The 23,680-nt window shown below is 50.1% G+C and overlaps 2 protein-coding genes across 3 annotated transcripts; both read right to left on the reverse strand.

Annotated features, from left to right (window-relative positions):
• Positions 1-386: 386 nt before the first annotated feature.
• On the reverse strand, positions 387-3,348 carry RHEBL1 (RHEB like 1). Its single transcript, XM_028125726.2, has 8 exons — positions 3,297-3,348; positions 2,611-2,682; positions 2,192-2,259; positions 1,829-1,911; positions 1,683-1,739; positions 1,443-1,490; positions 1,016-1,097; positions 387-850 (listed from the first exon to the last, which is right to left on the reverse strand). The coding sequence occupies exons 1-8, from the start codon at positions 3,346-3,348 to the stop codon at positions 761-763; spliced, it is 552 nt and encodes a 183-aa protein (XP_027981527.1). The 3' UTR covers positions 387-760.
• Positions 3,349-16,118: 12,770 nt separating this feature from the next.
• DHH (desert hedgehog signaling molecule) lies at positions 16,119-23,533 on the reverse strand. Of its 2 annotated transcripts, none has more exons than XM_028125502.2 (3): positions 22,950-23,533; positions 20,019-20,280; positions 16,119-19,739 (listed from the first exon to the last, which is right to left on the reverse strand). In XM_028125502.2, the coding sequence occupies exons 1-3, from the start codon at positions 23,250-23,252 to the stop codon at positions 19,114-19,116; spliced, it is 1,191 nt and encodes a 396-aa protein (XP_027981303.1). In that variant the 5' UTR covers positions 23,253-23,533; the 3' UTR covers positions 16,119-19,113. The 2 variants fall into 2 exon arrangements, with proteins under 2 accessions (XP_027981303.1, XP_087882180.1); XM_088026054.1 differs by having other exon boundaries at positions 20,019-20,329; positions 22,942-23,533.
• Positions 23,534-23,680: the final 147 nt, after the last annotated feature.

Below are 23,680 nucleotides of genomic sequence, written 5' to 3' on the forward strand. Positions count from 1 at the left end.
CAGCGAATGCCAAGGCCCCAGGAGGGAAGGTAGGTCAGCATGCGGCAGCTGGCCACTAGAGGGCGGTATTTCTGTAGTTAAGGGGACCTTGAGCGTCTATAATCCTGGATGGAGTGGCAGCCAACTGGTACCGGCATAGGAGAACCTAGCAGAAAAGAAAGGTGAGAAAAACTAAGCAGTAAGTCTTAGGCTAACGGTCCTCCTGAATGAGTGAGGCACGAGGAATAGGAATGAAGTAGGAGGAAAGAGTTAGCCCTGATTCCCCACCAAAAGTCACAGTCACCACTCCTTGGAAAAGGAGATATCGGCCCTGAGCTCTCCCCACATACAGAGAAGCCAGCGACAAAAAGATTTCTCAGTTTATTTGCATATATACATTGTCACCCTAGGGAGCCAGCTCCACTTCAGGAATCCCCAGCTCCCCTCACCCAGCCAACGCCCAAAACCTGCACAGAAGACAGGGTCCTAAATAAACAATGCTTAGGACTCGTATCCCAACCCTGCAGGTTATAACAATTCATTTAGCAAAAACAGAGGACTAGAGGCCAGTCCCATGAGACATCCTTGCCCCATTGTAAACATTGACAACCAGGCCATTAGAGCCTGGAAAAGTGTGCAAACATGAGGGTACCACACTGTGTGACCAGAGGACCGGGGACACAGCTGGCAACCATACCCGTGAAGTCCTAAGGGCCTATACCCGCTGGAGCCTGGCAAGTGCCAGGGGCAGAATCAAGGCAGCTACCCAATGCCTGAGGGCTCACATGAGCCGGCAGCGGCGCTCTTGCCCATAGGAATTCTCTACCCGGGCAATCTCCTGGATGACTTTGGTGAAGATGCCTCGAGTCAGCTGCAAGGGACAGAGATTCGGGGTGGGGGGGGGAAAGTCAGTTCATTGCCAATACAACCCAGCTCTGAGGTGTATACCCCACTCCCCGACCATCCTCACCACCAAGCAGTGCCATAAGAAAAACACTGCTACCCTGATTGTGCCCCTAAGCTTCAGGCCAAGCACCTGGTTCTCTCGAGCAGATGACTCCATAAATGTCGCACCCCAGGACTCTGCCAGCTTCTTCCCTTCAACTGCCTGGACCTCCCTAGAAGCAAATTTGGAACATAAAGATGGAAGATAGCAATGTCCCCATGTTCTCTGCAAAATCATTATAGAATCTAGACTTCCTCTGACCCATCCTGTTTCTAAGGTTTGGGAGGTGGGTTGGGGAAGGAGAAAAATAAAGGAGAACTCAGAAGCCTAGGACTGAGGCTTGAAATATGAAATTATAGCTTTTGCGATAGAAGGGTTATCTTGCCTTAACCTTCAAGTTAGAAACAAAAAGAGGTGAAATGATTCATTCAAGTCAGTGGCAGAGCCAGGACTAGAGCCTGACTGACTGCTAGTCCATCTCACTTTCCTTTGCCTTGAGCTATAGAGATCTCCGTACCTGTCTGGAGAGAGATCTGCTTTGTTTCCCACTAGCACCACCGGCAGCCTGTGAAGAAATAACAGTTACTACAGGATCCCCTCCCAGTCTGCCTGGAACCCAACTCCCTTCACATCGGGGCTGGACAACTCCCCAGCAGATCAGACAGGATTTGTCCTGGCCTCCTCCCTCACTTGGACCCTCCACTCTCTTCCATCTCCTCATGTCCATACTCTGTCTCTATCTCCCAGGGCCACTTACCGAGTTTTCCCGTGGCCTTCATGTAGCTTTTGGTACAGACTCTCAATGACTTGGAAGCTTTAAACACAAGAAATGGAGCTTTAAACTTATTCTGGGACAGCCCTCAGATGCTCCCAAGTCCCCCACTCATAACCTTGGTCACTTACCTATGCAGAGAGGTGACAGAATACACAAGCACATAACCATGGACCCCAATGATGAATGAATAGGGCAGAATGCTGTACTCATCCTGACAAAAAACAGAAACATCAACACCTAGATACACAACACTCAGATGGCAAAGGTTGGTGGGTTGCATCCTGGGGACCCTCCCTGGGGCACTCCCTACTCCAGTCATTTCTATTAGACAAGTATTTACAGAGTAGCTCCAATGTGCACTGCACACTACCGGCTGCTAAAATGCTTTTCTTTTAAAACTACTTCACAGATAGATGAGCCATGGAGGCAACCAGACTTCATCTCCCATTACTGAACTGCCACATTTAGATTACCCTACCCCAAACTGGTACCTGCCCTGCTGTGTCCACCAGGTGTAGGTGAAACTCATCTTTGCCAAGAGTCACTATCTTGCTGTAAGCTGAAAAGAAAAGAAAACTTGACTGTGAGGTGCCTTGTAGGGCTAGCAATGTGTGCCCCGATGCGTTCTTAACTCTAGGGGTGATATATAGATGGGCTAGGACCAGGGAGCACTCCAGGCAGCTGGAGAGACAATGTCAAGGTTCTTATTGTCTAATCTACACCATCCTGGATGCAGTATCCTGCAAAATCCACACTCCAGCTCAACTAATAGAACAAGATTGCTAGAGAAGAGATTATATTTAATGGATAATTAAATCGGCCCCTTGGCACCAGGAAAACCCCAGATTACAGAATTAGGTGGGGCAACAAAGACCTCCCTGCTCCATCCCTAGGGGAGAAATCTACTCACTGTTCTCCACTGTAGGATCATAGCCTTCCAGGAACTCGCCCTCCACAAACTGATGTGCCAAAGATGTCTTCCCTGTGGGAAGCAGTGGTAGTTGTATCCAAATCATCCATCCACATTTACATCCTCTGTCCTTTCGGACTGTGGCCCAGGACTAAAGAGGACCCCAAATTAGCACCCTAGCCTGTGGGTGCCATGCAATGTTTTTCCTTAGCCTACCCTCACCCTCTTTTCGCCTTGGGTCTCTGCACCCTGGCCACCGGATGCATTCAGTAGCGCCGCAGGAAGCCTTTCCTGCCGCCTTTCCGCACCCCACCCCCGGGAAGAGCCGGGATTCCCCTAGGATCAGGTCTGCCCCGCACCCGGACACCTGAGACTTGCCACCCACACAGACCGCGCCCCCGTCATCAAAGCCTGACCCCATCCCTACCCCTCCCAGGTTAACACAGGGGACCACTCTGGTGTTCCTGCAACCAAGCCCACATTAACCCTTACATGCTCCTACTTCCTGCAGCCCTCCACACACTACCACCACCCCAGCCTTTCCTCCTCCATCCTTTCAATCCTCGTCCTACAACCCCGTTCTAGCGATGCCACCATTCCTCTCTGGGTCGCGTTCCCGCGACAGCGCGCCTCCTCTGGCCACAAAGCCGCGGTGCGTCCGTGCTCTCCCCAAGGCTGAGACTCACCTACAGAGCGGTACCCGAGGATGACCACCTTCCTGTAGCGAACTAGCGGCATGGCAGTAGCCGGCCCCGAGGGGCTTGCCGAACTGCGGGCTGAAAGAGCCCTAAGCAGAGGAGATCAGAGTGTAAGGCAGGCGCAGCAACCGGCACAGCAAAGTCGCTCACCCCGAAGCTGCCAGGGACAAGCTAGAGGGAAACCAAAACAAGCGCCGCGCCCGGAGCTGGCCACGTGATCACAACACAGCAAGACTAACGCGAGGGAGCCGGGCGCCGGGGGATCTACAGTGCCGCGCCGCTCCGGGCTCCGCCCCCCAGGCCGCTCGCCATTGGTTCATTAGAAAGAATAAGGGCGGGGCCGCCAGCGGGAGGGAAGGGTGGGCCTCACGTGGAGCAGGAGAACCTGGAGCTGCGCCTGCGCAGACTAGAGCCGGTTCATTCATAAAGAAACAGAAAGGAGCCCGGGGTCCTAGAGGTGTTTGCGCATTTTCAACCTAGCAGAAGCGGCTGCGAAGAATCGTGGATGGAAAAATATTCGTTGTGGCTGGGCTGGAATTTCTTCTCAGAAGATTCTAGGCTTCCCTTCTGCGAGGTCTCTGAGATCCTTGGAATGGGGGGGAAGGCCCAAATTCCAAAATATTACCTCTGTTTCCCCCAGACTTTGGCCCCAGATCTTTTATTGTCGATTTCCCCAGTCTACCAGGATCTTCGGAAATGCGATTCTTATTCTTGAGAAAGTCGTTAGAATTTGTGGCCAGGTCGTCTGAAATTTTGTTGTCATCATCATAATCAAATGCATTAATTTATTCAACAAATATTTATTATGCATATGCTATGTGTTTCAGGCATTGTTCTAGCTTTGGGGATAGAGTGAAGAACGTGACAGACGTCTCTGTGCTCACAAAGCTTAAAACCTAGTTGGAAGGGACAAACATATAAACAAGGAAATATTAGATGGTATTAAGTGATATAAAAGGTGGTATAATAAGAAATGGCCACATTAGATTAGTAATACTTCCTCTCAAAGGAATCCCTATTTAAATTGAGGTCTAGGGGCGCCTGGCTGCCTCAGTCGTCAAGCGTCTGCCTTCAGCTCAGGTCATGGTCCCAGGGTCCTGGGATGGAGCCCCGCGCCGCCCGCCGGGCTCCCTGCTCAGCGGGAGGCCTGCTTCTCCCTCTTCCACTCCCCCTGTTTGTGTTCTCTCTCTCACTGTGTCTCTCTCTGTCAAATAAATAAAAATAAAATCTTTAAAAATAAATAAATAAATAAATTGAGGTCTGAAAGACAATAAGGAGCCAGTTAGCGTGAAGTTCTGACAGAAGAATCCATCAGTGCTATGGGTGCCACGATGAAAATAAATTTGTTAAATTTCAGGAGAAAGGGAGGGAGAGAGAGTGTGTGTGGACCTAAAGCAGATGAAATCTAAGAGGATGGCAGGGGCCAGGCCATGTAAAGAAGTTTGGGTACCCAGAAAGCAGTTGATGATCTGAATATCTGAACTGTATTTCTAAAAGTTTTCCCTGGTTAAAAATAAATAAATAAATTTCTCTCATTGTGAAGAATGAGGGGGACAAGAGCAAGAGGGGAAGAAGGCAGATCAGCTAGGAGACTTACTTGTAGTCCAGGTGAGAGGTGAAGGGGGCTTGACTAGAGTGGCAGAGATGAATGAAGTAGAGAATTTTGGATACATTTTGAGGCTGAGGTCAATCTGATTTGCTAAAGGATTGGATATAGCAGGTCAGGGAGGGAAAAAGAAGAAAGAAAACAGGTTTATGGAGTTCTACTTTGTGCCAGGTGCATTTCATTGTTATCTCATTTAATATTCACAACAGCCCTAAAGTTGGTAATTGGTATTTTTTATCCATTCATCTACAAATATTTATCAAACAACCATCATACCCCATGCACCCTTCTAGATGCTGGGAATAGAGCAGCAAACAACACAGACAAGGTCTTTGCTCACAAGGAGCAAGTATTCTTTTGGGAGAAGACCAAAAATCTACAAATGAACAATAAATAAACTACAATAAAAAAGTAATAACTGCAGTGGGAGGAAAAACAAGGTATTAATGGGCTAGAGAGTAATGGGGTGCGGTATGCCCCTTCTTTTATATGGTATCCTAGAAAGCCTGAGGAGGTGACATTTGTACCTGAGGCTTGAATGATGGGTAGTTATTATCACCCTTATCTTACAGATGTGGAAACTGAGACTTAGCCATATAGATAGCACACAGAAGGTAGTTCTTCTGGAAGGGCTTCATGAAGTAGGTATGTAGCAGTTAGACTGTACCGGAAGACAGGCTTTGTATAACTGTGGAACTATCTAATGCTTTAGAAAGTCCAAATATACAAAAGTTGTTTCAAAGAGCCACTTACTCTGGCCTCAGAAAGGGACCCAAAAAGCTTTTCAACTGGCTAAATGAAGTTCCTTGCAGACCAGCAATTTTATGTTGAATTATTTGGCCTGAGTGAGGTTGGTGGAGATTCCAGATTGGGTCTTAAGCACTGCAGGGTAGAACAAAGAACTATATTCAGTGAAATTCAATAAAAATCTATTCATCTCCTACTTTGTACCAGATACTCACACTTGCACCACCTGTTGCACAATATGGATGTAAAGATAAATGAGATGCCTTTTGTGCTGTTTTTCTTTCCGGATTAACTCTCTATTCTTTTCCACCCAGATTTGTTTCCAGGAGGCAGACCTTGCCCCCTGGATCCCAGCAGAGTTCAGCCTAAGTGAAGCCCTCACAGAAGGTCAGATGGAGTGGGGAGAGTATCTGTGACCCCCACTGAAGGTCCTAGCACCCCTCAAGTCACTCCTCCAATACCCCCCACACACACACACACACATCTCTTGTTTTGTTTCTAGTTGCTTCCGGCCTTTATTGGTGACAGCTTCTCTGATACTCACCTTAGGGTACTGCTGTACCCCTGTAGTTTCCCTATACCTTTGTAAATAGGTTCTTTATTAAATCATTCTCAAATTCTCTTGTTTTCAATCAGGAGGAAAGCAAAAGGGCTAAGACAAAGGGCTTCTTCCTCTTGTGGCTTTTTCTTTTTATACAGGGAAAGAAGATCTCACAGCAGATTTTCACCTACATCTCCTCAAACCGAACTATTATACGGCCATCTCTAGATGCAAGGGAGCCCGGAAATTTTAGCATTTTCTTTTCTACCCTCAATAATAAAGGAAGGCAAAAGAGAAGGTGATTCAGGGGCGCCTGGGTGGCTCAGACGGTTAAGTGCCTGCCTTCAGCTCAGGTCATGGTCCCAGGGTCCTGGGATTGAGCCCCGCATTGGGCTCCCTGCTTGGTGGGAAGCCTGCTTCTCCCTCTCCCTCTCCCTGCTGCTCCCCCTGCTTGTGCTCTCTTACTCTATCTCTCTCTCCCTGTTAAATAAATAAATAGATAAACTGCTAAAAACAAAAGACAAACAGTGTTAAAAAAAAAAAGGAATAAATGTTCAGTGAGCCAATCCACAAGACCTGCACACCTCAGGACCAAGATATTAGTTTATTAAATATTAATCACCTTAGAGAGTAATGCATAAATGGTTACTTTGTAAAGATCACAGATATACAAATATAGGATCAACTAAAGAAAGTAAACTATTCTAATGGCAGGTAAATGGGCTTGGAATAAAATTTCTAGAGACAGCATCATATATTTTGCTATGTCTCAAACAACTGAGATAAAATAAAGATTAAATGCTCTCAGGAAACTGTTTTAAGTATCTCTATGAAAAGTGAAAACATTTTTACTATGTTTGTATCAAAAGTATGGGTTCCGGGGCACCTGAGTGGCTCAGTCGGTTAAGTGACCAACTCTTGGTTTCACCTCAGGTGGTGATCTTGGGGTCCTGGGATTGAGCCCTGTGTCAGGCTCTGCGCTCAGTGGGGAGTGTGCTGGAGATTCTCTCTCCCTTTCTGTCTCCCTCTACCCCTCCCCCTTCTCATGCTCTCGTTCTCTAAAATAAATACATAAATTATTTTTTAAAAAGTATCGGTTCCAGGGACACCTGGCTGGCTCAGTCTGTAGAGCATGCAACTTTGGGTCTCAGGATCACGAGTTTGAGCCTACGTTGGGCATAGAGATTACTTAAAAACAGCAACAATGATGACAAAAACTTGGTAGTTTAAAAAAAACAATGTATTCTTTCTCCTGGTTCTGTGGGTTGAACTGGCAACTCTTCTGTTGTGTCTCTTGGACACACTCCTGTGGTTACCAGAGGCCACAGACCCTGTTGGGTGGCCCTTTCCTCCAACTACAGCTCGTTACAGATCTTTCTGGGTTCTTGTAACCCTTCCTTCCCTGGCCCCTTCAGGCCTAGGGGTTCCTTCTAGTGTTCCTCACTGATGCCAGACTCAATGTTTCACCACTCTGGTAGATATTCTTTAACCCTACCCACAACTTTATGAACATATGAACAGCTCTCTTGTTATATTTTCCTCAGTTCCCCCATTTGAGTGTGCAATCTGTTTTCCCCAAGGACTCTGAATGATATACCTCTGAATGTTAATGTTATAGAGGGAAAATTATCAAGTAAAAGATTAGAGGCAAAATTATATTAAGCCTTACATCACCGTATGAGTAGCTAGAAGCATAGAGGAAGAAACCATTCTCAAGAAAAAAAAAGAAAGAAAATAAGGAAGAGAAGAAGGGAGGAAAGGAAGGAAGGAAGAAAAGGAAGGAGGGAAGGAAGGAAGGACAGAAGGAAGGGGGCTTGTTTCTGTCTGGAAAGATCTGAGATTTCACATGGTACTTGATAATTGAGCCGGGCCTTAAAGCTTGAGAAAGCCCTAGGGAAAAAAGCAAAAAGTTAAGGGAAGACTGTGCGTCCGGAAATACAGAGTGGACCCTGCAGCACTCTGTGTATATGGGCTGTCTGGAAATTAAACCTGGATATTAGACTGGGATCAAATCAGGGAGGTCTTTGAATGCCAGCTTTAAGAATCTGATTTGTGGGGCGCCTGGGTGGCTCAGTTGGTTAAGCATCTGACTCTTGATTTCAGCTCAGGTCATGATCTCAGAGTCGTGAGATCAAGCTCCACATGGGGCTCCGTGCTGGACCTGGAGTCTGCTTAAGATTCTCTCTCTCCCTCTCCCTCTGCTCCTCCTTCACCCCCATGCACGTGCTCTCTCTCTCTCTCTCTCTCTCAAAAAAAAAAAAAGGAATTTGATTTGGGGTGCCTGCCTGTCTCAGTTGGTAGAGCATGCAACTCTTGATCTCGGGGTCATGAGCTCAAGCCCCACATTGTGGGTAGAGTTTACTAAAAGAATTTGACCTTTATTCAGTATCCAGGGTTCTCAAAATACACCACTAGTGGTGGTATGTGAGATGATTCAGGTAACACACACACTTTAAAATTTTGTTTTCTTACGTAATTTTTAATGTGTGGTGGGAAAAACAATATAATGCCAAAACTATGACTTCACAAATACTCTTGCACAGAAGCTAAACCTGGTAGTAAGAAAAGCCAATAGAATTCGAGAAGAGGGGCGCCTGGGTGGCTCAGCTGGTTAAGTGACTGCCTTCGGCTCAGGTCATGATCCCGGGGTCCTGGGATCGAGCCCCGCATCGGGCTCCCTGCTTGGTGGGAAGCCTGCTTCTCCCTTTCCCTCTACCCCTGCTTGTGTTCCCTCTCTCACTGTGTCTCTCTCTGTCAAATAAATAAATAAAATCTTTTTAAAAAAAGAATTTGAGAAGAATATTAAACATTTATATGGGTGGAAAGACACTATGGACATTGTCATGAAAACAGTACAAGGTTTTGGTAGCACTGCAGTGAGCAATGGGATCTTTGCCATTAACTTGGTGGGGAGATGGGGAGAGTCAGTACCTCAAGGAGAGCTGTGCTTTATGAGGTCACACCGGTGGCCCTATAGAGGACGTAGGACCAAGAGAGGTTGGGGCTGGCGGTGGAGGGTCTATTAGGAGAAAAAATACCCAGAAAGGAGATGAGGGCCTGGACCAGGTAACAACAGAAAGGGTAGTGAAGACTCATAGAGAAGGTGTTCTAGATCGAAGTTGTGAAGTTGATGACCTGATTAAAGGAGACAAAGGGAAGGGCGATGGCAATTCTGTGAGTAGGATTAGAAGACATGGGGGGAAGAACAGGAATTTTTTAGTGGGGGTAAGAGGAGAGAATACTGAGTTAATGTATTTATTTTTGACATGTGGATTTTGGGGCACCTCCCAGATATTCACATGTTGATGAGCCATTGAAGGATATGTGTCTCTAGGCACTCCACAGAAAAATAACCAGGATACACATGCAGGTGTCTTCCTCGCGTGTTCCCTATGTCTGGTTCTCCCCTCACTCCTACACCTACTCTTGGCTTCTGCTAGTATGGAGATGATAAATACCAGTCCATTTCAGGAAAATGGGAAGTACTTATCTCCCCTCAGGGGAACTTGCTCAATCCAGGGACCATAACCAGCAGTATGCAAAATAAGTGAATTATAACCTACTGGAGCCAGAGGACCTTGGTGATCAGCTGATATCACAATTTTCTCCAGACTACAGGCTGAGAAGCAGCAGCCTGGAGAAGTAAATAGTGGTTCACGGCAGCAAAACACAGTGGAAAGAACATGGACTTTGCAGTCAAGCAGACCTGGTGTCAAAGAGGTTGTGTGATCTTATGTGATCTTTTTTTTTTTAAGATTTTATTTATTTGAGAGAGAGAGAATGAGAGATAGAAGGCATGAGAGGAAAGAGGGTCAGAGGGAGAAGCAGACTCCCCTCTGAGCAGGGAGCCCGATGCGGGACTCAATCCCGGGACTCCAGGATCATGACCTGAGCCGAAGGCAGTCGCTTAACCAACTGAGCCACCCAGGCGCCCGATCTTATGTGATCTTAAGTGGTTTAATTCACTACTCTGAGCCTCGGTTTCTCTTCTATGAAATGGCTGGAACAACATGGTGGCAGATGTCTGCCATTCTTTGTGGCTGCTGGCAGGAAGATTGAGGTCCAGGACAGCCCATGGCAGTGGTGCCAGGAGGGCCTTCCAGCACCTGTGTCGGTGTCAGCATTGGGCTGCAAATTGCAGGGTCTAGTGTTCAGTGGCAGTTGCCACAGTGTCCCCACTAGCTTGCTTCTGTGATTTGAGGCATTGTTTCTGGCTGCATAGCCTCACAACCCAGGCCTCCAGTGGTCCCTGTGACCTGCTTAAATCCTTCTGGAATCAAATACTTATTTTTGCACAACTGTTGTGAGAAGTGAATACAATAATGTATGTAAGCTGTTACTCACCGAATTAATGCCATCATAATAACTATCATTATGAGTTTGAAAGTGAATTCACAGTTTGGCTAGAGAGGTATGCCCACAGGAAGGCAGATGATCTGGCTCCCTCCCCAAACACCACTGAGAAAGATGATCCTGGGAAGAACACTCAGTCTAGTCAATTTGGGGACTGGACTTGCTCGGGGCACCTCCAAATATTCACATGCTAGGGAAGCCTTGCAATAATTCCTGAGTGTCTGATCTGGGTCCTACCATGCCAATGTATCCATCGCATTCCCTTTCTACTGCCCAGAATGCCTGTGTCCTCTTATCTAGGGCACTCCCTTTTTTTCTAGTGAGGTACCAGATTGCTGCCTGTTGAGTAGAAAATTAGGACTCTCTCAAAGGGGTATTTCGGACAGTCATCTGGAGGCCTGAAGAACCATTCCTGCCCCACCAATGACCACATTGGGCACCTCTCTGACCAAGATCATTCTGGGCACATAGTAACAATTCTTATTGACTGAGTTGCTCATGTTACCACATTCAATTTTGGCTTAATAGACTGATATTGGCTGATCAATTATTCTTTCTCTTTCATTTCGTTTTATATTTTTATTTATTTTATTTTATTTTATTTTTTAAAAAATATTTTATTTATTTATTTGACAGAGAGAGACAGTGAGAGAGGGAACAGAAGCAGGGGGAGCTGCGGGCAGAGGGAGAAGCAGGCTTCCCATGGAGCAGGGAGCCTGATGTGGGGCTTGATCCCAGGACCCTGAGATCATGACCTGAGTCTAAGGCAGACGCTTAACCGACTAAGCCACCCAGGCACCCCTCGTTTTATATTTTTAAAGATTTATTTACTGGGGCAACTGGGTGGCTCGGTTGTTAAGCGTCTGCCTTCGGCTCAGGTCATGATCCCAGAGTCCTGGGATCGAGTCCCACATCGGGGTCCCTACTCCACGGGAAGCCTTCTCCCTCTCCCACTCCCCCTGCTTGTGTTCCCTCTCTGGTTGTGTCTCTCTGTCAAATAAATAAATAAAATATTAAAAAATAATAATAAAATCCTTTAGGGTGCCTGGGTGGCTCAGATGGTTAAAGCGTCTGCCTTCGGCTCAGGTCATGATCCCGGAGTCCTGGGATCGAGTCCCGCATCGGGCTCCCGGCTCCTTGGGAGTCTGCTTCTCCCTCTGCCTCTCTCTCTCTCTCTCTCTCTCCCTCTTCTCTGTCTCTCATGAATAAATAAATAAAATCTTTTTTAAAAAATAAAATCCTTTACAAAAATAAATATTTATTTATTTTGAGAGAGAATGAGAGAGAGAGAGAGAGTGGGGGAGGGGAGGGGCAGAGGGGGAGAATCTCAAGCCGACTCCATGCTGAGCGTAGATCCAGACTAGGGGCTTCATCTCACGACTCTGAGATCATGACCTGAGCCGAAATCAAGAGTCAGATGCTCAACCAACTGAGCCACCCAGGCACCCTTTCATTCTAGATACATTAATATCACGCAGCTAAAATTGAAAGAAATCTTTTTCTCCCCCTCCTTCCCTACTTCATCCTACCAACCACTAGGTCCTATCCATCCCACAAATTTAAATATTGCCTGCAACTGTCCTTTCTCTCCATCTCCATTGCCACCTCTCTATCTCACCAGCATCACCTCTCATCTGCACCACTGCACTTGCCTTTTTGCTTTTGCCCTCCTCCCTGGACTCACTAACTCCCTTCTAGTCCATTCTCCACTCAGCAACTACAGTGATCTTTTTAAAATCCAAATTTGAGGGGCGCCTGGGTGGCTCAGTTGTTAAGCGTCTGCCTTCAGCTCAGGTCATGATCCCGGGGTCCCGGGATGGAGCCCCGCATCAGGCTCCCTGCTCTGCAGGAAGCCTGCTTCTCCCTCTCCCACTCCCCCTGCTGTGTGTTCCCTCTCTCGCTGTGTCTCTCTGTCAAATAAATAAATAAAATAAAATCCAAATTTGATCAGGCCATTCCACAAAGCTAAAACCTAATTAAATTAATTCAATCTATTCAAATGACTGCCTGTTTCTCTAGAAAAACATTAAAAATCCTTAGCATAGTAAAATGCCTATTAGTACTTGCAGGGGCCTAATAAATATTTGTTGAAGGGAGGGAGTCAAATCTCTGAGGCTGGGAGGAAATGCCTTGTTCTTTTGTGTGTTAATTTGCCTTGTTCAAATCTCAGGGCACCTCCTTCTCTCCAGCTTCTTGGAAGTACCTCATTGTGGCCTCTGGCATCTCTTACAAAGTGATTTCCTCAAGGTCACACAGCTGGTGCAAAAGCACCAAATAGAATATACAGCCCTATTGTTCGCAAGTGTAGAATCACAGTTAAGTGAGAAGCAATCATGGTTGAAAAGTGACAACCACCCATATGATTCTTGATCCTCCTATAACACTCCCACCAAGTTTCTAGGTCTTGGTATAGAGCTTTTCCAAGATAAAGGAAATCTACCTCCTCACCCTGCCAAAGAAACCCCTTCTTCTTTAGACAATTCTAATGGTTATTGAAAACTGGACAATTTAGGGGTGCCTGGGTGGCTCAGTTGGTTAAGCGACTGCCTTCGGCTCAGGTCATGATCCCAGAGTCCCGGGATCGAGTCCCACATTGGGCTCCCTGCTCAGTGGGGAGTCTGCTTCTCCCTCTGACCCTTTCCCCTCTCATGCTCTCTCTCTCTATCTCATTCTCTCTCTCAAATAAATAAAATCTTAAAAAAAAAAAGAAAACTGGACAATTTAAAGAATAATCCATCCTGGCCAGTTTATCAAAGGATAGAGAGAATGAGAGAAAGGAGGTTGGGTATGAGAGAGACCCACACCCTCCTTCCTGTGATGGTCCTAAGGTGCTTTGGGTCAGCTGCCTCCAAGAAGAAGGTGGATGATTTTGGCTTCAGCTTAGTTCACAGAGAGACTTGTGATATTTAGTCTCAAAACTTCTAGGAGATATTATAGACTAGCCAAGGGCTAGAACAGGGAAGGGATGTGTGTGGAGGAAATGGGTTTAATCCCAGCTCAAATTTTGGGTGGAATCCCAGCTGCTGCAGCTGCTAAGGGCTTAACCAGCTGTTTCCTGGGCAGCTGCAGCGTTCAGCCCAGACCCGGCTCTCGGGGTGGCAGCTCTGTCTCAGCTTAGGGCCATCAGCTCCAAACTAAGCCAAACTCTGTGGGAAGAATGGCTGGAGAGCAAAAGAGAATAGCAAAAAAGGAGTTCCCAGTACCAGGGACTTCTGTTTGGACACCATGTGGTTTGGAGTCAAATAACTATGGTCTTAGGTTATGTGGTCCCAAGGAGAGAAGTTGAGAGACAGCTTGGGTTTGGGTTTTAGGGAGAAGCAAAGCCAGGGCTGGAGGCATCACCTTCAAATCTGTCCCTATCCTATCATGCGCTGCTCCAGTACCCCCACACTGTCCCCCACCATCTGCTCCCGTAACACACAGTGTGGGAATGGGGCATTTGCTACTTGCAATCAGAACTAGCAACACTCGGGGGCGCCTGGGTGGCTCAGCCGTTAAGCGTCTGCCTTCGGCTCAGGTCATGATCCCGGGGTCCTGGGATCGAGCCCCACTGTGGGCTCCCTGCTCAGCGGGGAGCCTGCTTCTCCCTCTGCCTCTCCCCCTGCTTGTGTTCCCGCTCTCACTGTCTCTCTCTGTCAGATACATAAATAAAATCTTAAAAAAAAACAAACTAGCAACACTCACATGCACAGAGGAGGACCAACCTACTTAGGGACTAAAGATGACCCAAAAAGCCCATCTAAGTGCCAATTTCTTTTTTAAAATGCAAGTTTGATTCCCCCACCCCCACCCCCGCCAACTGCTTCAAATCCTACTATTGCTTTTCATCTTCAGGACAAAATTGAAAATCTTTAAAGTATATCACACCTTCTTTTCACTAAACTGAACTTACTGATGCGCCTTTACTCTTGAATTGATGTTCAACTTACCCTTGCTCCCCAACTCCAGGCCTTTGTTTATGTTGTTACCTCTGCTCGAACAACTCTTACGCATCTTTCAGGTCTCAGCTTCAGTATCACTCCTCATCTCCTTCACCGTCCTCAACAACCTTCTGACCACTGCGTCTTGCCGGGTGAGCTGTGAGAGCCATGCCTGACTTACTGTCCTCTCCCCACGGCACATCAACAGTATTTGGCACAAGATAGGCACTCAGTAAGATCTGACTGAAAATATCCCCCCATCTAATGGGAGATGTTCATGTGTATACATCAACCAATTCACATATAGACAGTAACAGGGAGAGGAGAGTCTGAATGTGCTAACTGGCCACACAGTCCCCACAAGGAAATACCCTGACCAGCCATAGCCTTTTTCCCATACACAGCTGCTTCAGTCTTCCAGCCAGAGAAGAAAGCTTCCTCCAATATAGTAGTGACCACACAGGTACAGTCAGAGATAAACATGTCAAGGCTCTAGGTCAGAAATGCTCACTTTTCAAAGTTCATTATTTTCACTAAATAAAGACTCCATCTTAGCACTGGCTTCTTCTTACTTCACACATTTCTGGAAGACTGTATTAGTCTGCTAGAGCTGTCATAACAAAATACCATCAACTGGGTGGCTTAGACATCAAACATTTATCTTCTCACTGTTTTGGAGGCTGGGAAAGTCCAGGATCAAAGTTCTGGCCAATTTGGTTTCTGGTGAGAACTCTCTTCCTGGCCTGCAGAGGGCTGCCTTCTCAAGATGTCTTTACATCCCTTTCTTTGATTCATGCAAAGAGACAGAAAGCAACTTTCTGGTGTCTCTTCTTCTTCTTCTTCTTTTTAAACATTTTATTTATTTATTTATTTGGCACAGAGAAAGAGATCACAAGCAGGGGGAGCGGCAGAGGGAGAGGGAGAAGCAGGCTTCCCGCCAAGCAGGGAGCCGGATGCGGGGCTCGATCCCAGGACCCTGGGATCATGACCTGAGCTGAAGGCAGACACTTAACGACTGAGCCACCCAGGCGCCCCTGGTGTCTCTTCTTATAAAGCCACCAATCCTATCATATCAGGGCCCCACTCTTATGACTTCATTTGACCTTAATTACTTCCTTAGAAGTCCCATCTCCAAACACAGCCACACAGGGGTTAGGGTTTGTGTGAATGAATTTGGAGGGGGCACATATATTCAATCCATAACGAAGCTCAGTCTCCCCTCTCCTCTAATCTGGAGGATTTCCTTTACTGGCTAGGTAACTTTAGTTAAGGAAGCCAGCGATCAAGGCAGGAGAAAGAAGAGCCAGTGAAAATGAGAGAGAAATAACTGTCAAAAAGCTAAGATTTACTAGTGACTCCCTGAAGGGAATGAGAGTCCAAAACTTTTTATTGACTTATTTGAGAGAGAGCGAGAGGCAGAGGGCGAGGGAGAGAGAATCTCCATCAGACTCCCTGCTGAGCTCGGAGCTTGACACAGGGCCCAATCCCACAACCTTGAGATCATGACCTGAGCCCCAAAACCAAGAGTCGGAAGCTTAACCGACAAAGCCACCCAGGTGCACCGAGTCAGAAACTACTTAAGGCCCTCTAGGATGTGGCCCTGTCCATCAAAGCAGTTTTATTTCTTATTATTCCTGCTCCAGGTCTACCACTTACTAGCTGTAATAACTTGAGCCACAGACTTAAACCTGTCTTTGCCTCGGTGTCCTCATCTGTAATAGAATCCCACAGGGTTATGTAAGGAAGAAAGGTGAGAATGCATGTAAAGAGCTAGCACAGGGCCTGACATGTAGTCAGTTCTCAAGAAACAATAGCTACATACAGTTACACTCCCTGATCTCCCATTCTAGCCAGGCTGCACATCTTCATTCCAGAATCCAAGTGCCTGCTCATGTTGTTACTTCTGCTTGGAATGCCCTCTCTGGTCTCCTCCACCTACATGCTTCAACATTCTAGCCAGGCCCTACTTTCTCCACAGGCTTTCTCTGTACTGATGTGGCATTTTCCACCCATTCAACTCATCCTGATTAGGTAACAACATTGCTTTGGTAGTTACCCATCTTATACCTTTAAGCCTACTCCTCCATGGAGAAAGCAGTTTCTTAATATTTTGAGTTTTCATGCCTAATGCAGTGCTACACTCTAGATGTTCAGTAAATTCGGCTTGAAGAGAGGAAGGGGGGAAAAAGTCTGGATTCGGGGGGTTAAAAAGGTCAACTGAACCTTGAAGCAGTGGTTCTCAACTCTGGTTTCCCAGTATGCAGAGAGGTCTTGCCAAGATTATCACAAAATACTCTGTAAATTCTCAAAACAAGATCACTTTTAATTAGACTTTAGTTCTAAAGCAAGCCCAACTCTTTCACACAGCACCTTCTGAAGGAGTGTTATGAAATCAAACAAGTATAGGGGCAACACAACCCCCAAAATATTTGGGAACCATGGATAAATCTTGCTTCTAGCAGAGCGGTGAGGAGAGAAGCAGACAAAGAGCAGAAATCCGCAAAGGCAGTGAGAAATGGGAGCAGAGCGTAGACAACGTTTGACCGAGTGCCTATCCCACATTGGGCACAGACAGACACTGATCTCGTCAACAATCCTCTTGGGGTGGCATCAGTATCTGCAGGTCTGCCTGACTTCCAGGCCATGCTCTGGGAAAGATCCACAGCTTGGATTATGAGATCAGGAAAGGGGGAGGGAGGTGGCAACAGGTACCTGGTACGGATTGAAGGAGATGGTGGGTGGAAGGACCCTAAAGATAAACTTATTCCGCTTCCAATCTTCGCCTTTATTAAGCACTTCCTGGAACCCTAAGTATGCGTTCATCTCCAGACATTGAACTCAAGTGTCACAAGGTGCAACTTGGAGGTGCACAGAATCTGGCTACGACTATACCTCCAGCTTCTGGGAGCCACAAAGCTAAACCAGGCACAAAGGATGCAAAAATGCCAGGCTTGGACGAGTTTTCACAAGGAGAGGCGTGTGGGCTCCTCACCAGACCTTGACACCTGTGGCTCAGCCCTGGCAGCTTACCAAGCCCCACCCACCATCTCTCACCTCCTGAGATAAGGCTCCTCTGCGCAGGTCCAGTCCACCCATCCCTGCAGTATATAGTTCTCTTTCCTTTGGTCTGGAAGAGAACTGATCCTGAAGGCCACCAGAGGGCGGTGTATAGCAGGGACCCTGTGGACTGAAGCTGCACAGCTGCTACAGGCAAGGGCTGGCTCCTTGGTGGTACCACCAAACCCCTCCATCTCCCCCTGAGCCCAGGCATTCCCCTTCCACTGAAGTTCAACTTCCTCTGAGCTTCCATTCTAACTCAGGGGCACCTGACTGTCTGAGTTCCTGCCTGTCTGCTGCATTGGAACCCGAAGGTTCCAGGAACACCCAGGCCAGGGAAGCAGAGCCAGGAGAATGGGAGAGGCAAGAGGGGGGTGGGGGGTGGGGGTGGAGGAAGCCAGGAGAAACAACAACTAGGACAGGCGGTCAAGAAGAGGACTCCAGCTGTAATGCCTATATGCCTATATGCCCTTGCTTGGAGAGCCTACCCATCTCCCCCTAAACACACACACCAGGGCTTGAAGCTGTTCTCTGCCCACAGCCCTTCAGGAGAGATAGGTTCCAGCCCTCTGTTCCCGTTCTTTCTCTTGACCAAGAGTGTGTGGGTACTATCAGTTATAAATTAGCTAGGGATTCCCAAGGGTCATCAGTTAGTCCAGTGACATCCCAGAATAAAACATCACCCCCATTCAGATCCTGACACCAGGGTAGGATGGGAACTAGGCGGATTCATGGCCTTCATGGAGGGCCCAGGATGGCAGGCTAACAATCAGGGAGCAGAATTCTCCGACTATCAGTAATGCAATGGCCTGAGACCTCGCTGAAGCCTCTATAAACGAGAAAGGACACACAAGGACCCTCTTGCTCCTTCAACAACCCTGGCCCCTCCAACATTCTGCATACAACCATGCAGGCAGAATGCTGGTCCTCTTTGGGTGGGAGAAGGGACCAGCAGCCTAGAAAAGGGCACGACTCTTCTGGTCTCCGTTGCTGATCAATTGGGATGCCCCCCCTGAGGGGAGGAAGCAGGCAGGAAGACCTGCTGGGCAAGCAGGGAGGAGTCGGAAGTAAAGTATTGACTCAGAGTTGGTCCCCTTCTCCCCTCCTCTGGAGGTGAATCACCCTCAGAATAGAGACATTTTCCAATAAGCTCCTGCAAGCCTTCCCTTTATTAGCCCGCCTGTAGGAAAATGTCAGACGTCAGATTGGCTGGCTGTGTCAAACAGTGTTAACGCCATGCCCTGTCCCCTCGCCTTGCCAGGCGGGGCAAGCAGATCATTATATTACAATTCATAAATAGAAAATAAAATAAAATAACCGGGTGGGGCTGAGGTACTCGGGAAGAAGAGGCCAAATAGTTCTCGTCAAAGAGTATCCACCGTCAACTCCATCTACCTAGGACCAGGGATCTCCTCTCAGGTGGAGGTTGCCCCTAAACCAAGCAGTCCAGTCTCGCCTCCATTTTTCTCCCTATCCCCTCCCTCCACCTCGAGTCAGCATCCTCTGCTGCCCACATCCCCAGATCTCAGCCCGCACGCCCGGGTTTCAGCAGGCGCCTCGAGGTTTCTATGTGCGACGCACTCAGCCCAGGAGCTCCTCCGCCAAGCGATAGAGGAACCGAGAGTACCAGTGCATGCCGGTCGGCTGGACCGCCCCGCCCGGAAGCAGCGCCCCCAGCGCGTGTAGCAGGCGCAAAGGAGCGAAGGCGCGGTGCGCCCACTGGTGACTCTCCAGAACCGCGTAGCACGAGGCCAGGACGTCGTTGACCAGTAGCGTCCCGTGTGCTGTGAGCGGCGCGAACACGCCCACGGCTTCCTCCCGCGCCACGCGGGCCACGCGCGCCGGCCGAAGCGCGTCCCCGCCGGGCGCCAGCACCGAGTCCCCCGCGCGCAGCCGGCGCGCGAACACCGGTGCAAAGTCGCCTGGTGCGGGCGCTGGCCCTCGAGCAGCGAACACCAGGTGCCAGGGCGTGAGCAACAGCTTGCGCGGGGGCCGCTCGGTCTCCACAGCCACGAAAGAGGCCCGACGCTGCAAGTCCCGGTCCAGGAAGAGCAGAACGGGCGTGGGCACCACCCGGCCTGCCGCGTCTGCCGCCAACACCCAGTCTCCGCGGTGCAGTTCCCGAAGCCCCTTCCGCTCGCCGCTCCGCAGGCGCACGGTGGCATTTCCCGGAAAGCAGCCGCCTGCCCTGACAGCCAGTGAGTTATCTGCAGGGCACAAGCACAGCGATGATTGAATCAAGACCAGCGGTTCCAGGATGTTGGTACAGATTCTCAAAGATGTGGGTCAAGCCCAGAGCAGACCTCGCCAGTCCTGGGACATGTAATTTCCCACGGATCTGGCCCCAACCTGGGCAGAAATGGAAGGATGGTTTACAACACTAACGCCCACTTGGTTTCCCCTAGGGTCGCACCAGAGCTGTGCAGCCTCAGTTTCCCGGAAGGAGCCCCCTTTGGGCGGACCTCACCACCCATCCCCTACTGTACCGGCTTTGACCGACACGTGGACGTGGTTGCGGGACTCGTAGTAGACCCAGTCGAAGCCGGCTTCCACTGCCAGGCGCGCCAGCAACCCATACTTATTGCGGTCGCGGTCGGACGTGGTGATGTCCAAAGCACGACCTTCGTAGTGGAGTGAGTCCTGAGCATGGTGGCCGTCCTCGTCCCAGCCCTCGGTCACCCGCAGGCGCACTCCGGGCCACATGTTCATCACGGCAATGGCCAAAGCGTTCACCCGCTCCTTACAGCGCTGGCGGGGAATAAAGGAGTCAGTCTCCTCACTACCACTCCCACCGCAGGGGCGAAAGGGACCTGGAAGGGAGGGCCGATTCTTCTTTGTTTTCCTGGCCCCACACCACTCCCTCCCAGCTTTTGAAATGTCCTGGGGAAGTGAGAATCCGAAGAGGTGTAGTCGCCAATATGCACTCCCTTTCCAGAGCGTTGTGGGAGAACTGTGGGGTCACCTCAGAGATTAAGAGGGTGTGCCCATACCTAACTCTTTCCCCTCTTTCGACGCCCGCCCCTCACTCGTTTTGGGACCTCGGCTCAATCTGGAAGAGGGCAAGAGTTGAGAGGGTGGGTGGAAGCTCTGTCAGGGAGGGGTTGAGCAGCCTGGCTCCCCGAGAGGAGCCCCTGTTTGAGCCTGGCCCCCGCCCCAAGCCCGGGCTGCCCTCCCTCCGCCTGATTCATCTTTTGTTTCGTTGCCTTCCCTGGCACCGGGCATCGCTTCCTTCCTTCCTTCCTCCTCCTCCTCCTTTTGGCCCCTAGCATTAACCCCTTCGTGGTGCGAGTGCCCCCCACAGAGGTGCCCAAGCGGAGCGGTGCGGGATCGAGGCTGCTGGAAAAAGGGTTTGGGTGGCGGGGGCTGCGCGAAGTACAATGGCCATTCTCCGGGATGACTTAACCGAGCGAGAATCCCGGGCCGAGGCCGGGGACTCGCCGGGAGAAGCGGACTCAGCAGCTCCATCCACAAAGGCGCTTTTCAGCCGCCCCGGCTCGGGGAGAGGAAAGGGCAGAAAGCCGCGCCCCCCCATCCCTGCTCCTGCCCGCCGGGCCCCTCCCCCAGCGCGACCAGCCCTCCCAATTCGATCTCAGGCTCTGCCAGCCCTGAGCCCCGGTCTCTCCATCTCTGTTCCAGATGCAGCCCAGAAAGGCGTGGGAGTAGCACCTGAGATTAACGGGAGCTGCCCTTGCGCGGAACTGGGGGGCCCCCTGCAGGGTGGGAGTGGAGAGGAGGAAAAGCAGCGGTGGCTGGAAGCCTGCACCCGGGGGAGTGAGACCACGGTTATCTGGGCGGCTCTAGTCTGGGAGCCGGAGACCTTGGCGCGCACCATAGCACGGACGCGGCGGGAGGAGGCGCAGGGAGGACAGTTTCCTTTTCTTCTCCCCGCTCCGACCTCTCACCTCAGGCTTGGTTTTCTCCTAAGTGCCAGAGGGGCACTTTCCTCCTTCCCTTCTTCCCGAGTTTTCTACACCTCCGCAGGGTTGGAGAGGAGGGGAGGGGAAGACAGGAAAAGTGGTAACTCCTTCCAACTTTTTGTCGTTTTGTCCCCTAAGGAGGCCCTGAGGCCTTGACCTGCGGGGGCAGCAGCCCAGTGCAGAGCCAACTCAATGGAGGCCTTTTGCAGCCAGGGTGTGGGAGATAAGCAGGACCGAGGGGTTCCCAGGCCTTGTCAGAGCCCCTCCTGGGCCTGTCCCTTGTTCTGGCCCCTCTGCTGCAGGTGCCAGACAGGGGAAAGGGCCACAATATTCCATGACCAAGGAGTGTCTCCGTCCCAATCTCTGAGTAGTAGTAGAAGGAATTCTTTCTCCCCTGGACAGGTTTTCCTAACAAAGTAACCTGGAAAACTATGGCAATTAATCGGAGGAAATCCGTACCCCTCCCTCTCCCCCCACCTCCCCACTCCATACACAATTAGGTGGTGTAATGGAAAGTGTATAGACTTAGAGTCAGGAGTCCTGAATTCTAGTCCCAGCCATGCCACTAATTAGTTTTAAGACTTTGATTAAATCACTTTTCCTCTTGGGGCCCAGCTCTCAGCTGCAAAATTGAAGCGAGGAGGTGAAAGAATGTGATTTCCAAGTTTCCTTCCAGGTCTGACATTTGAGGTCATTGGCCAGAGGTGGTCCTTCACTCCCAAGGCATTGCTCACCTTATCCTAGGTCAATTAGGTTCCAGTCTGCAGCAGATGCTTGATACATGCTAGTTGAATTTAATTCTTTAATTCCAAGGAAAACTCCTGAGCTAAGCTGAGCTTGAAGGATGCAGGAACACTTTGATTCTCAGGTGGGCCCATCTGTTCTTCCCACTGAGAACTACTTTTCACCCAAAACAGTCGTTTAGACTCTAGAATAGTTTTGCCTTGGTTCTAGGATGCCTCCCCCATGCTGAAGACAATTCCTGCCCAGCCCCTTCTCAGGTACATGGCCTGGTGACCTAACCCTTGGCCACCCCTTTCCCAGCCTCCTTCAATCTCTTTAGCCCGCAGATCTTTTCCACAATCAGGTCAGGAGCCAGGCTAAGGGCAGAGCTTTCTGTCTGCTGCCTAGCCAGCTCCTGGCCCCCAGCTCACCCCAGCCCTTCCTGCCTGGCTCGGTAGCTGACCCCCCGGTCCACGCCTCAGCCATTTCCCGTCTCGCCTGCCGCCATCCTCTTTTCCCCGCCCTCACTGTCTCTCCCAGCTTCACTCTCACTAGTCCCTCCTCCCTTCCCCATTCCAGCTTCTCCCTGTTGGGATCCCTCCTGATCACTTAGCCCAGTGAGCACAGGTTTGGGTTGTTTTGGGGGGGGGGCGGTGGAAGGGTAGGGAGAGGAGATCTTTGAGATTAAGGTCTCTATGGATGAAGCCCAGCTTACCCTCCCAGGCTGCCACAGGAGTTGGCAATGCCCTGGCACAGGTGGGGAGAGGTCCTCCTTACCTCGGTCATCAGGCGGTCTGCACCACTGTTCTCCTCATCCTTGAAGATGATGTCCGGGTTGTAGTTGGGCACCAGGTCCCGGAAGCGCTCCGAGCCCCTTGCCACTCTCCCCTCGGCAGGCCCACTGGCGCCCAGGGTCCGCTCGGGCACGCTGGGCACAAATTGCTTGTACAGCAGGGGCACGAGCTGCTTGCGCACGTAGCGGCGCCGGCCAACCGGCCCCCGGCCCGGCCCGCAACTCTGGGCGGGCAGCGCCAGAAGTGCCAAGCAGCACAGGGGCATCAGCCTGGCCGGCAGCGCCATGGATGCAGAGGGCTCGGACCAAAGGGTACGTTCTTGTCCTCACCAGCTCGCCCGTCAGTTGGGCATTTCCCCAGGCACCACAGAGCGCAGCAGGCAGAGCTGCCCCCAGAGTGCCCTAGAGCTCTGGTGGCTCTGCGCACCTGGCTGCCGCTAGCTCTGCCTACATGCTCCCGGGGGGTCTGGAACCTGCTACTGACGGGCCATCATAGCAGGGAAGGGGGGTCGTGGGTGAGAGCCAGCCCAGCCTGGCTCTGCTGCCCGGCTCCGGCGCTGCCAGAACACCCCAGCTCCGCCTTAAGTGGCCCCTGGCCCCGCCCCCCGCCCTTCTCCCAGGACCGTCCCGCCCCCTCCCACCGGGGCGGGGGCTCTAGCCGGTCACCGCTGGTCCATTTCGCGACTGAAGCGTGTCCCATCCTGGAAACCAGGCA

This window comes from Eumetopias jubatus, unplaced genomic scaffold, assembly GCF_037043125.1.
Source record: "Eumetopias jubatus isolate StellerSeaLion01/CBP00866 unplaced genomic scaffold, mEumJub1_p1.0 scaffold_8, whole genome shotgun sequence".
NCBI classification, from domain to species: domain Eukaryota; kingdom Metazoa; phylum Chordata; class Mammalia; order Carnivora; family Otariidae; genus Eumetopias; species Eumetopias jubatus.